The sequence below is a fragment of the Gambusia affinis genome, linkage group LG13 (genome assembly GCF_019740435.1).
Source record: "Gambusia affinis linkage group LG13, SWU_Gaff_1.0, whole genome shotgun sequence".
Taxonomy (NCBI): Eukaryota; Metazoa; Chordata; class Actinopteri; order Cyprinodontiformes; family Poeciliidae; genus Gambusia; species Gambusia affinis.
The window spans coordinates 26930235-26943302 of record NC_057880.1 but is presented as its reverse complement, the minus strand read 5'-3'; the positions used below and the strand labels follow the sequence as shown (position 1 = coordinate 26943302).

The 13068-nt window shown below is 42.6% G+C and overlaps 1 protein-coding gene across 2 annotated transcripts; it reads left to right on the top strand.

Moving 5' to 3' along the window:
• Positions 1-5047: 5047 nt before the first annotated feature.
• On the top strand, positions 5048-12582 carry ankrd1a (ankyrin repeat domain 1a (cardiac muscle)). 2 transcript variants are annotated; one of them, XM_044137009.1, is made up of 10 exons: positions 5053-5167; positions 8087-8518; positions 8784-8945; positions 10012-10140; positions 10535-10642; positions 10722-10820; positions 10901-10999; positions 11078-11176; positions 11597-11695; positions 11776-12580. In XM_044137009.1, exons 2-10 carry the CDS (start codon positions 8492-8494, stop codon positions 11860-11862), a joined length of 909 nt encoding a protein of 302 aa, XP_043992944.1. In that variant the 5' UTR covers positions 5053-5167; positions 8087-8491; the 3' UTR covers positions 11863-12580. The 2 variants fall into 2 exon arrangements, with proteins under 2 accessions (XP_043992943.1, XP_043992944.1); XM_044137008.1 differs by having other exon boundaries at positions 5048-5167; positions 11597-12582.
• The last annotated feature ends 486 nt before the right edge of the window (positions 12583-13068 follow it).

The following is a 13068-nucleotide window of genomic DNA, read 5'->3' as shown; positions in this document are numbered from 1 at the left end:
TGTGCCTGTGAGTCAATGAAAGGTTTTAAAACTTACTGTAAATAATGAGACGTCTGATTAAAATGAAGCATCTTCTGTATTAGAATGAGTTCAGGGTTGCATCTTGCCTGAAATGTCTCTGTAGTAAGACAGTTTTCATTCTGGCCGGTCAGAGTAAAGCCTCCACTCAGACCAGCCTGTACTTGCTGTTAGCTGCCCTCTGGGCCAGAACGGACTCTAAGAGGGCCAACTGGAGGGAAAACAGTCTTCGTGACATCACTGTGGGATATGACCCCTTGCTATGGGGAAGTGGAATGTGTTACCATGGTAACCACTGTCCCACTGTGGGAATATCCATGATGTTTCGTTTGAGTCTTTGATAATAAGATGTGAAACGATGAATGATCAACTAGCAACAACTGAACGGACAACTGTTGATCTTCCTGTGAGTCTGGATGAGGAGAAAAGCTTGAAGTTTGAATTCAGACCGGATGCAAGGCGTGACGGGAAACACGGACAGAAAGACATGGACAGCAAGACACGGACAGAAAGACACGGACAGAAAGACACGGACAGCAAGACATGGACAGAAAGACACGGACAGAAAGACACGGACAGCAAGACACGGACAGCAAGACACGGACAGCAAGACACGGACAGCAAGACACGGACAGCAAGACATGGACAGAAAGACACGGACAGCAAGACACGGACAGCAAGACACGGACAGCAAGACACGGACAGAAAGACACGGACAGAAAGACACGGACAGAAAGACACGGACAGCAAGACACGGACAGCAAGACACGGACAGAAAGACACGGACAGAAAGACACGGACAGCAAGACACGGACAGCAAGACACGGACAGAAAGACACGGACAGCAAGACACGGACAGCAAGACACGGACAGCAAGACACGGACAGAAAGACACGGACAGCAGCGTTGGACGGAGAGGACACATCCAGCTGGGAGACGAGGACAGCAGCCGTCTCTTCTCTCTGTATTTTTATCAGTTTATTTCAATCCCACAGCATCACATGCTGGATCTATTGTGTAATGCTCTACATAGATCCGCTCTACATGGAGACATAAGTTATATTTACTGAAGCTCAGGCCTGGACCATGTTATTTATACAATCAGTGCTGGAAAAAGTATTTGGCCCCTTACAGATTTCACACTCTCACAAATAATTTTTTCAGATATTAATATCAATATTAATATTATGAAAACCATCCCAGTTTGGTATGGTGGTTTATATTACACCACCAGCAGTATGAAGTTCTGGTTGTGAAATGTTGTTTGTTTTACACCAGATGTAACAGAACCAACACTTTCCAGAAAGTACCCCTGGTTCATCATCAATCAGAATATTTTCCCAGGAATGTTGGATCATCAGGACGGTTTTGGGGAATGTGATTCGAGTTTCTGTTCTATTGGGTCAGCAGTGGTTCTGGTTTTACAACTCTTCCCTGGTGGCCATTTTTCCAGGGTTTGCTGATATTCTGCATTAAAAGAGAAAGTCTCTGACTTCCTCCAGCTCCTCCATGAGACGCAGCAGAATGCTCCATTCTCCTTTCTCTGCTCATTGTTCTGTTTTCTCACTCTGCAGGAATGTGGAGCAACTTTTGAACCCCCCAATTACTGACCGCTGCTTCTTGAATTCCCCTCCTCAAGCCCTCTTCTCTTCCCTGCACATCTGATCCGCTGCAGTCTCTCTCTGCTCTGTAAACTTGCCGTCTCTTCCTCTCGTCCTTCTTTCCGTCTCCTTCATCTTCCATTTTGAGCCTTTTGAATTTGAATCCTTGCATCATAATTTCTGGTTGCCATTCTGACTCATCCTCAGTTGTACTTTCACATCAGATGACTCATTGTTATCTGTGTTTGAGTTTCACTGCTCTTCCTGAGTGAAGCTGTTTCACTGTAGTGAGGGTTTCTTACCTGTTTTGCGTCGTTTTGTTCCCTCCTCCTCATCAGGAGGAAGGCCGGTCCCTGAGAACGGAGCGAGCAGCAGCTGAGCTGCAGCACATGCCAAACTGGGATCGTTTTCAGGGTGTGATCAGATCAGAAGCTCATTCATCACTGCAGTCATTTGGACCAAAGATGTGCTCATGGTGAAAACATGCAGGCTGCTTTAAGATCCACTGGATCAGCAATAAACCAACAGATTCCTCCACTTCTGTCATCATTTTCAGCTTTCTGCTCATCCAACATCACTGAAAACACCTTCAGCTCAGACAATACGTTAATGCTTTGACATTTAATAAACATGAATCATACATGGATGTGGAAACGAGAAACAAGGTCCAGGAAACTTGGACATAATAATATGATTTTGGCTGAAACAGCAGAAAACAGTTTATTTTGGAGCTCAGTCTCACTTTGCAGCAGAGGTTTGTTTAAACTGTCTTCACATTGTTATGAATTGTTATGAGACAGATAATCTGTGAAAACATCAACCTCCTCCCTAAGCTGGTCAAAAGCGACCAATCAGAGCCTGGAGGAGGGTCTTAGTGCTGTCAATCAACAGCAGTACTCGCTGCTAAACCTGTTAATGGTGGAAAAATAACAGTTACAGGAAAACCATTTATCTGCGTTCGTGGCAGGCTATGTTGTGGTGAGTTAGCTGTAGCAGAATGTGTAACTTTGAAGAAAAAGGGAGGCGAAGGAGCACCAGAGTGATTGACAGCACTAAAACCCTCCTCCTGGCTCTGATTGGCTGTTTCTGACAGTGTTGTCAATTTTTCATAGATTATCTGTCTTATATTGTCACAAATGATCATCTTAACAGATAAATAAACGTTTTTTAAAACAGTAACATACTGCAGCTGTAAACAATGCAGAAAGTCGGACTTTGTCCAGCTGAACCGGCTTTCTGATGGCTTCTGTCATTTCTATAAAATCACAGTTTCAGATTTTCTCCCTGAACTTCCAGCTCAGCCTGATGAGTCTGAATGAAACTTTTAGAAATGTATTTGGTTCAAACCAATTTTCCTGGCATCAGTTTGTTTCTCCAGACGATCAGTAGAGGAGCAGCCACTGCAGTGTGATCTCAGCCCAACACCTCACTGCCTGCGTTGAGTTCATTCACTTTATCTAGTCGCTGTAATTCTGTCATCTGATGCAGCTTAAGTAAGAGCTGATCTCTGCTGTTTTGTTAAAAACAAACTGCAGAGCCTGCTGCTGGTCCGTCTTCCTCATGCTTCAGTAACGCAGCACCATGTCTGTTCCTGAGAACGGGTCAGCCAGTGGCCGTTATCGGCCCGCAGCTGGACAAACAGCTGACCGTTCTCTGCATTGTCTGCTGGTGTCACTTGAGAAGCCTTTTCTGCCTCCACCGTCCCTCTGTGGTCGCCGTAGCGACCAGCTGTCATCTCCCGTCTTTAAACTTGAACCCGGGGAACAACGGCGGCCTGAGCTGGTTGTGCTGTTGAGGAGAACTCCTCTCCACCCGGATCAACCAGCAACACCTGTTTAACCAGCAGCTGAGGAGGATCATAGAACCCACATGAGAGCATTTGAGTCTGGATCTCAGTTCAGCCTGGTTCACAGCAGGACGGTGTGTGTGTGTGTGTTTGTGTGTGTGTGTGTGTGTGTGTGTGTGTGTGTGGGTGTGCGTGTGTGTGTGTGTTTGTGTGTGTGTGTGTGTTGTGCCACTGTGAGGATGATGTGTTTACACACAGGTGTTGTCTCTGACATTGACATGAGGATGATGGCATGTGAACACGTGATCTCCATCAGACACACCCAGTTTCTCTGACATTGAACAAACTGACTCTTGATAGATGAATGCTTTCTTCTCGTTCTGTCACTGTGCAGACTCTTCAGCTGCCTGATGATGATGATGATGATGATGATGATGATGATGATGATGAACAGATCATCATCAGACAGTTTGAGTTTAAAATCAGTGAGAGCAGAATGACTGAGGTTCATTCACACCAGTTCTGTTTTAGTTCACTTTAATCCAACCTGAGCTTGTTTGCCCAGAAAGTCTGGTTTGTTCAGGGAATCAAACTGTGATTCACTGATGCTGTTTTTCTTACCTTATAGACTCGGTTCAGTCTACATCTTGTCTACATCCACCTCCAGCTGCTGTGGTTCTTCCTCTCTGCTCTGAGTCAAACCAGCCTGTTCCCCTCCTGGCCTGTGGGGGCGCTGCACCACGAACCACTGAAGGAAACAACACAAAAACCTCTGAAGACACTGAGAGCAACTTCCTTCTTCACCAAGTGGAAACATTTGGTCAGATTTTAGCGGTTGGAGGATTTCTCTTTAGTCTTATGTAAAAAACAAAAACAAAACACAAGCTTTTCTCCCTGCAATGCTAGGCTAGCACATTTATTTTGGTTCCTTTTACCCAGAATGCCTTGCGTTGCAATCCTCTTCCTGCTTTTGGAGCAGTCTCTGGTCCATTTGGTGTTCACAGTCCAACCGAACCCAGACTGAGGTTTGTAGTTTTCTTTTTAAGGTGCATTTCCAGCAGCTCTGTTCAGTCTGCTGTAATCCAACTCCAGTCCTTTTGTTTAGGAAGTCTGGTTAATCCAGGTGGGACAGGGATTCATAATTTAAATCAAAAAGTGATTTCTTTCCAGGCCTTGGTTCAACCATGAACCCTTTTCAGTCTAATGTATTGTTGAGTTAAACATCAGGAACATGAAGCAGCAGATCTGCCACAGACAGAAAGAGACTTTATTCCAGATGTTGATGTAAAGTTTGTTATTTTTCTGTGTTAAATCAGAAGCTGTAGAAGGTAAAGAAGTGAGTCTTCCTCGCTGTCAGAGCTTCTTCAGTCATGTGATGGAGGCTTTTTGATGCTGTCAGTTACGATCGGACGGTGTCTCTTAGTGACGGATTACCTTCACCCTCATAAACAGCTCTGAGACCCTCCATCCGATCCCGCATGAAGCTCCTTCCTCTTCTGCCAAAAGGGGATCCTGGGTGATTGGAGGATTTATGCTGCTAATAATAGAGTAAACTAGATTTATTTCCAGGGAGCGATTCTGCAGGGGCCTATTTATAATTACAGAATCCAATGATACATCCCTCAGGGTTTATCGCCTGACCCGGCTACCGGGACGCAGCTGACCGAGCAGCTCTGACAAAACAGACAACGTGTGAAGACGCTGCTGGGCTGATGACAGACATCCCAGGAGGATATGAGGAAGGAGTGGCGGCTCGTTTCTGGTTTGTCTTCTTTATTTGAAATGGTGATAAAAGCTGATGAAGCTGTGGCGCTGTCAGCAGAACATCACACACTTCATCACACACAGAAATAACTGGCCTGTTGTTGATTCTCATGGCTGTTTGCAGTGAGGAGCCTCTGCACAGATCTGACTGCATGACGCAAAACTCACATTTTTTCAGGGTTTGATGTCTGAACTGCTTCTTTAATAAAACAAACAAAGAAAAAACAGAAACACCCAGCCAGTTTTTTAGTTCATGTTTTTTGGTGTCTGGAAAATGAGTCATTTCAAAAACCTTCCAATAATTGTGAAACCAATAACAGATATTACATTTTCTCAAGAGCCATTGTTAAAATCATCTTTACACATCAATATGATGGTCAATGTTTCATTTATTGCGTTTCAAATACAACTCTAACCTGGTGGTTTTTAGGTGGTGCATAGAAGCTGAATGCTGCTGCTCCATGTTTGGTTCTGGTTCTGAATGCAGAGCAGAACCAGAACCAGAAGACCTGGGGTCCCTGGGGGGTCTGGAAGCAGATCTTTAAGACATTCAGAGATTTATAAAATGCCAACAGTATCTTATTCTCTCAGTGAAGGACTGAGAGTGATGTGCTCCATCCTACTGGTTTTAGTCAGAACCCCAGCAGCAGCTTCTTGATCAGCAGGACTGAAGGACTGATTTTTTTTGTCAGACCTGTGAGGACTCTGTTGCAGTGATCAATGTGACTAAAGATAAACTCATGGATGAGTTTCTCTGTTGCTGAGACATTAGTCCTCTGACTGTCTTTGTGACTGTCTTAATGTTTCCCTGAAGGTTCAGGTCAGAGGTCAGCCTGATCTCTAGTTTACAGCTGTAATAATTGAAGCTGTGTGTTGACTCTAGATCTATAGCGGTTCAGTGGTGGATGGTTCAGAGTCACCTGGTGACATCGTAACGTAGAGCTGTGCATCATCTGCGTAGTTATGGTAGCTAATCTTAATTCCTGATCTAATCTGAGTCAGTGGATCATATTTAAATGTTCCTTCAGATCCAGTGGTTCTATAATCCTGAAGCAGCTGAATAAAGGAGGAGGTTCAGTGGATTCCTAAGCAGTGACAGTTTTCGAATGAAGTCTTAACATTTTGAAGATCAACACGACTCAGAGGTTTAATCTTAGCTTGTCGTTTCTCTGGTCCATCTTTAACTGACTGGTTTTAAACCATTAAGTCACAGGTGTTAAACTCCAGTCCTCCAGTCTCTGTCCTGCAGGTTTTAGATGAGCCTCAGGTACAAAACCCTGGAATGAAACGGCTTCATTACCTCCTCCTTGTGTAGATCGGTTCTCCAGAGCCTCAATGAACTAATTATTCTGTTCAGGTGCAGCAGAGGCTCATCTAAACGTTGCAGGACAGTTTGACACCCCTACATTAAGTGATCATCAGTTACTGGACCGCCCATCATTCCTGACATTGATCTGCCTCTGGCCTGTGATTGGTGAGCGATGAGCTCAGCCTCATGCGCCCCTGTTTGATGTGAAACCTGAAGTTTGACCACTCTGACCAGCTGCCCAGGAAGGTGACCGCCTGCTGATGGACGGCCTGATGACACCAGGAGTGACTGGCGCTGAGGAGACGTTTGGAAGTGACACTATTTATTGCTCCAGCATCATGGATCTGTCTCCTCATGGTGACATCACTGCATTTTCCCTGCATGCTCAGCATGGTGGGATTAATGACGGGAAAACGGATCGCTCCGTTTCACGTTTGATTTAAAACATGAGCCTCCTCTAAACATGGCTGCACGTCTGTTTACAACCACATTTAGAAGATAGTTTGAATTTCAGCTTCAGGCTGTAGATTTTATAAAGTGATGTTGAGTTGATAGTTTTAATTAACTGTTTTACATTTCCTGATCCGATTTTCCTCATTTAAACCTTCATCATAAAGCAGCTTCTGTTTTAACACACACATAAACACACATTTTTATTCATATAACTTTGTTTAGATCTTTTTATTTTACATGGATACAAAACAAAATGATTTCTATTAATAGTGACTCACATCACAGGTGATGGACAGAATTATACTGTACTAACAGAGATGGAAAGTAGACGAGAGGGCTCACTCTGATTCAAATTCCCACATCCAAATTAATTTGAACATAAAATTAATTCTAGTTACATAAAAACAGCTGAAACTCTGAGTTTGCTTCAGGAAACGAGGAGAGAAATCCACCTGCTGATAATCACTGGAACATTGATCAATATGTTTGATGATCATTTTAAAGAATAATTAAAGAATTAATTCAATTTAAATAAATAAAAAAATAAATAATTTAGATTTTGCTATTTGACAGAACATAATATTTATTGGTTGTTTCATAACTGCTGACTGTATCTTGTTTTTATGATGTAAAATTCTCTGAACTGTCTAGTTGCTGAAATGTGCAACACAAACAAACTTAATTTGACTCACCAGTTACACAGGATTTGTGCTTCATAGTGAATAAAAATATAATCATTTACTCTTGACTCTCAACTTCAAGCAAATATTTAATAATTTAGTGAAAAAGAAATACTTCTACTACAACTATTAGAAAGTTGCATACATGTCTTACAAAACATTTTTACAAGATTTTTAGAAGTTACTTTTCTTGTAACTTTGCTAACAATTAAAATTTAAATGGTGTATTAAAAGAAAATCAAATTTCTCTATAAACCCCAAGGGATTTAACAAAATTAAATACAGTCCAAATTAAAATGTACAAGTGCAAAATTAGCTAAAATCTTAAATCAAAAGTCAAAGTAATACAATAAGATAAATATATTTTTTCTATAACTTAAACTTAAATTAAATTTGACATTTACAAGTTAATAAAATAAAATAATAACAAAATAAGAACTATAAAATGAAAAGTTTTTCTTTTAAACATTTTCAGGTTCTCAGATGAAAAGAGTTTTCACCTTGACATGTCAGCAGAGTGACACCTCTGTCCTGTCCTCCATCTGTGCGTGCTGACACACTGATGTCCAAACTGGGAGGACTGGGGGCCGAACGCGACGCAGAAGCACGAGGACGGTAACACGACCCCGACTGGACGCTTTTCCTTCCTGATATAAAAGAGCTGCAGGCTGCAGAGGGACAGAGAGACACAGAGAGACAGAGGGACACGGAGAAACTCAGAGAGACATAGAGAGACACAGAGGGACACGGAGAGACACAGAGAGACATAGAGAGACACAGAGGGACACGGAGAGACATAGAGAGACATAGAGGGACTCAGAGGGACACGGAGAAACTCAGAGGACCCAAATCTGACCCAGAACCTCCAAGCTTCATCAGGATGGGACTGCTGAGTGTGGAAGAACTGGTAGGTTCTGCTCCATTAACTGGGAATGATGGTGTGCTGGATTAGAGGCGTGTAAATTAATTTATTAAAATTTAAACATGCAATTTAACATCAGTTATGGTTGCATCTTCACCATAAATGATGGTTTTGTTTTACTACTTCAGTCCCTAAAAGAAATAATTTTATTTAACTTTTGGAAAAACTAGAAGAAGATGCAGTAATTTAGCAGAAATATTTTAACTAAAATGACACCGTAAGATTTGTGTGTTTAAACTCATCGCTCCAGGTGACCAGTAAGAGGTCAGAGGGCAAAGAGCCCAGCGACTTCCAGGGGGGCGAGTACGAGGCGGCCGTCAACCAAGAGAAGCAGGATGACTGTCGGTCGCTTCAGGAGCTGCCAGGGGAAGGCAGAGCTTCAGAGGAAGAGGTCAGCGTGGTGGCTCTGAACGTGAGTCTCCTCTGCTGGATCCAGAACCAGAACCAGAACCAAGCTTCTTTACTCACGAACTAAACGCTTGTTTCCGTCTCATTCCTGGTTCTAAAGAAAAACATCTCAGTTATTAAAAGGAGGTTTAAAAAGATCTTTGACATTTCACATCTTTTAACCAGTTTCCAGGAAGAAAGTTTAAATCTCTTTGAGTTGCATTGTCACATGATAAAATGTTGGTAGAGAAACTTTGGTGGTATTAAAAGCCAATATTAAATATATTACTGAACTTCCATATATTCATTTTGTGCGCAGCAGCTTCTCCTTTGCTCTTCATTCCTTCCTTGAACTTAAACTGGGACAAAGTTGAAACTCCGTTTTGATTTCGGGCCTACTGCGCAGTTTTACCTGTCTGTGCTGCCCCCTGCAGGTGCTGAAGTGCATAACAACTTTGATTTATCAATTACCTACTTAGAGAAATATTTGTCTGGCCAAAAGCTAATCCCATCATCTTTAGAAGATATTTCCAGCTGAATATTGATTTAAAAAATAGTTTACAATGTATAATATTGTTAAATGAAGGCAGCAACACACATTCCAACCCATCCTTCCTAAAAAGGTTAAAAGGTTAAAGGGTGCCATTTGTTAAGTTACACAATCAAAAAGTTACAGCAGTAATTTGGGTTTTTTAGAAAAACAACCTGGGAGTTTATTTTTCATAGTTAAAGGTAAAACAGGCCCTCAGAAACGGTTTGTCTTCCTGCTTTCTGCAACTGATCTCTGCTTTATAAGGTAACGTGTCTCCTGGTATCTTAGAGGACTGTAGAGGATATTTTTCAGGTTTTCTGTAGACCTACTGGGTTCTTTCTTAGAACTTTCTAAATGTACTGTGTAGTTCTAGTTTGGATTTCTACTCCAGATGTTTTCAGTGTCTTCTAGTATTTACTGGGCATCTTCCAGGTGTTTTTCCAAGTTTGCTGTGAATGAATCTAAGGAACATTTTCTACAGGGTACTCTCTGAAACCTGCTTTCAGTTCTTCTTGGTTTTGTGGCATTTTAAAACTTTTCTTTGTCTCTGCTCCGTCAGACGGACAGAAGCGGGAGGCTGAAGCTGGAGACGGTGGACGATCTGTTCAACATCCTGCAGCTGAGGAAGAGGAGGAAGGAGAGGAAGTCTTCTGTGTTCAAGAAAACTGAACCGGAACCGGAACCAGTGGTAGGACATCATCAAGTTGTTTTCACCTGAACCAGAACAGGTTCCAGTTGGACCAGTTGGTCCTGCAGGATGGAAGGTCCCGGATTGGACTGGTTACAATAGTAACAAGTAAATCTCGTTGTTCCACAATTATTTTTACAGAGAGAAGAACTATTCTTCTTCAACCCTGTCAAAAAAATCACAGTCTTCAGTCTTTTCTAACTATCCTGTCAGAAACTTCAATTTGCTAAATGAGGCCTGTAGAGTCTGAGATGCGGCTCTTAGATTTTTTTACACTTTTTATTTTTTAGCACTGCACAACCCGATGCAGAGGTAAATACTGTTTGGTATCAAACGGTTTGGTTGGTTTGACTCAGTTTAGTTTAAACTCTGTGGCGCTTTGTGTGTTTTCCAGCCAGAAACGGTGGATGAGCAGCTGTTCCTCACGGCGGTTATGGAGAACAAACTTCCTGTGGTGGAGAAGTATCTGGCCAACAGAGGAAACCCAAACGCAGCCGATAACGTGAGAGAGGAACTGTTGGAAACCATGGAAACGTCTCTGATTTACGGAGTTTATGAATAAAATCCTTTTTATTTTCCAGTTCCAGAGAACTGCTCTGCACAAAGCTTCCTTCAAAGGACATGTGGAGGTGATGAGGAGACTTCTGGAGGCCGGTGCTGCCTTAGAGCAGAAAGACAAGGTCCCACCCTCTCTTCTTCTGTCTCACACACCCCATTACACACACTGCCTGACAGTGCGGTGTGTGTGTTTGTGTTGCAGCTGGAGGCCACAGCCGTCCATTGGGCCTGCAGGGGAGGCAACCTGCCAGCCCTGCAGCTCCTGCTCCACCAGGGAGCCAAGTTCACCAGCAGAGACAAGGTTAGTTTGCTTCTCCCTGGTGGCGACACACAGAACTGCATGATCAGAGATGATGTTTCCTCCTCCTGATGCGCTCAGTTGCAGAGCACGCCTCTTCACGTCGCTGTGAGGACCGGACACTGTGAGTGCGCCGAGCATCTGATCCACTGCGGAGCCGACGTCAACGCCAGAGACAGAGTGAGCATTCAGACACTCAACAACTCATCTGATTGTTAGATCCATAAATGCTGCAGGTCGCCTCTGACTTCTCAAATGTACCGCAAAAATGAAAAACATTTCAGCAAGAAAATGAGTTAAGTCAATAATTTGATAATGTTGGTGAAAACTACAAGTTCCACTGGCAGATTATTTCAGTTATAATACGTAAAGTGAGTGGAATAACCTGGCAGTGGAACTTGTACTTTTCCATGAATATTAAGGAATTATTGTCTTAAAATAATTTGTATGTTTTGCTGAAAAGTTCCTTGTCAGTTAATTTTGTTTTATTTCAAATGTACCAATTTATTTTGAGCAGGAAGTAGACCAGAACTACTCGATAGGGTTTTGTGTTTTTGCAGTGTATTTAAGGTTTCTGGTTGTTTTTGTGTCTGTCTGCAGGACGGAGACACACCAATGCACGATGCTGTGAGGATAAACCGATTCAAGATGATCAAGCTGCTGATGATGTACGGCGCCAGCCTCAGCACCAAGAACAGCGTAAGTCCCATCGGTGCCGCTGGACTCCAGCATGGGTCCAGGTCCAGTAGAGCTCAGGCTGGTCTGCTGCTTCTCTGCAGGATGGAAAAACTCCAATGGAGACGCTGTATTCATGGCAGAACGGAGCCAAGAGCCTGCTGTGTAACTTCAACGAGGAGAAGCCCTGATGTCCTGGACTGTCTGCAGGAAACAGACGATTCAGGGATCTGAACCGGCAACCCGCTGGCTCATTAGACCTTTGGTCTCCATCAGGGAACATTCACCGACAATGTGAAGTCCAAGCAGGAAGAGTTTTGTCTCTTCAGAGTCAGCTGGACGCTGCTGGTCGGTGTCCAGCTGACAGAAGATGATTTCTTCAGTTTTTCTTTATTTAATATTGAGCTGAGTTGAGTTCAGTGACGATGCACCAGAAGGTGATTAATTTATGGATGAATGAGACCTTTATTTATTGCCAGATGTGATTTAGCTCTAGCATTGAGCGGCTCGTTGTGTTGATCTGCACCTGAAGCAAATTGTCTGCTTTTGTGCTGTTTAAGGGAAATAAGTCAGAACAAAGTAAGTTTGATCTCCAGGTTGGACAGAGTCTCTCTCCTTTCCTTCTAGTTTTTATTCATTCTGATGATCTGTTAATGTAAAGTAAGGCCGTCCTGATAGATTGTTCAAAACGTTCTCCCATCAGGCGACCATTACGATATTCAGGCTCCTCTAATTATGACGCTGATGAACAGAGAGACAGAGTTGGAAAGCTGCTGATGGTTCAGAGGAAGTTTGACATGGAAAGTTATTGAAACAAATGGATTTTGTAAAATGTCTGTAACTGTTGGTTTTTATTGATTGAAATATAAATATTTAATAAACTCATCTTTGGTTTAAACTTGTTTTATTCTTGTTTGTCCTCAGCAGACATGTAGAGCAGTTAGCAGCTAACATTGCTAGCTCAACATATTTTCAGTCTAGTTAAAGTAAAAAATAGCTGTGTGTTTATGCTTAAAAAAATTACGTTACAGAAAATCAGATGAACAATCAGGCATCATAATTCAGAAATAACAGCGTGTGAAGTCAAAAGGCAGCTGAAAGGACGATACGACTGGTTCATGACCCTCACAGCCAGTTCAATGTCTCAATTAGAAACTTTTAGCTTAATCCGTCTTCACTGACACTGGTGGAAAAAGATCCTTCTTTAATATCACTACACACATAGCCTGCTGTGGGGGAAACAAAGCTTTGTGGGGGGGGTGTAACCCTCCTGTTGGTTATCACCTAATGTGTTACGAAAAGAAACAATGTGACTCCACACAACTGGTCCACAGCTCCACCAGCGCTCCTCAGAACTCTGGTTTTTATTTATTTTATTTTTTTAGGTGTGATCGTAT

Coding starts and splice junctions, on each gene's coding strand:
- ankrd1a (XM_044137008.1), top strand. CDS start 8,492: ATGGGACTGCTGAGTGTGGAAGAACTG. Junction 10,821..10,900: donor CCTTAGAGCAGAAAGACAAG/GTCCCACCCTCT, acceptor TTTGTGTTGCAG/CTGGAGGCCACAGCCGTCCA. Junction 11,000..11,077: donor AGTTCACCAGCAGAGACAAG/GTTAGTTTGCTT, acceptor TGATGCGCTCAG/TTGCAGAGCACGCCTCTTCA.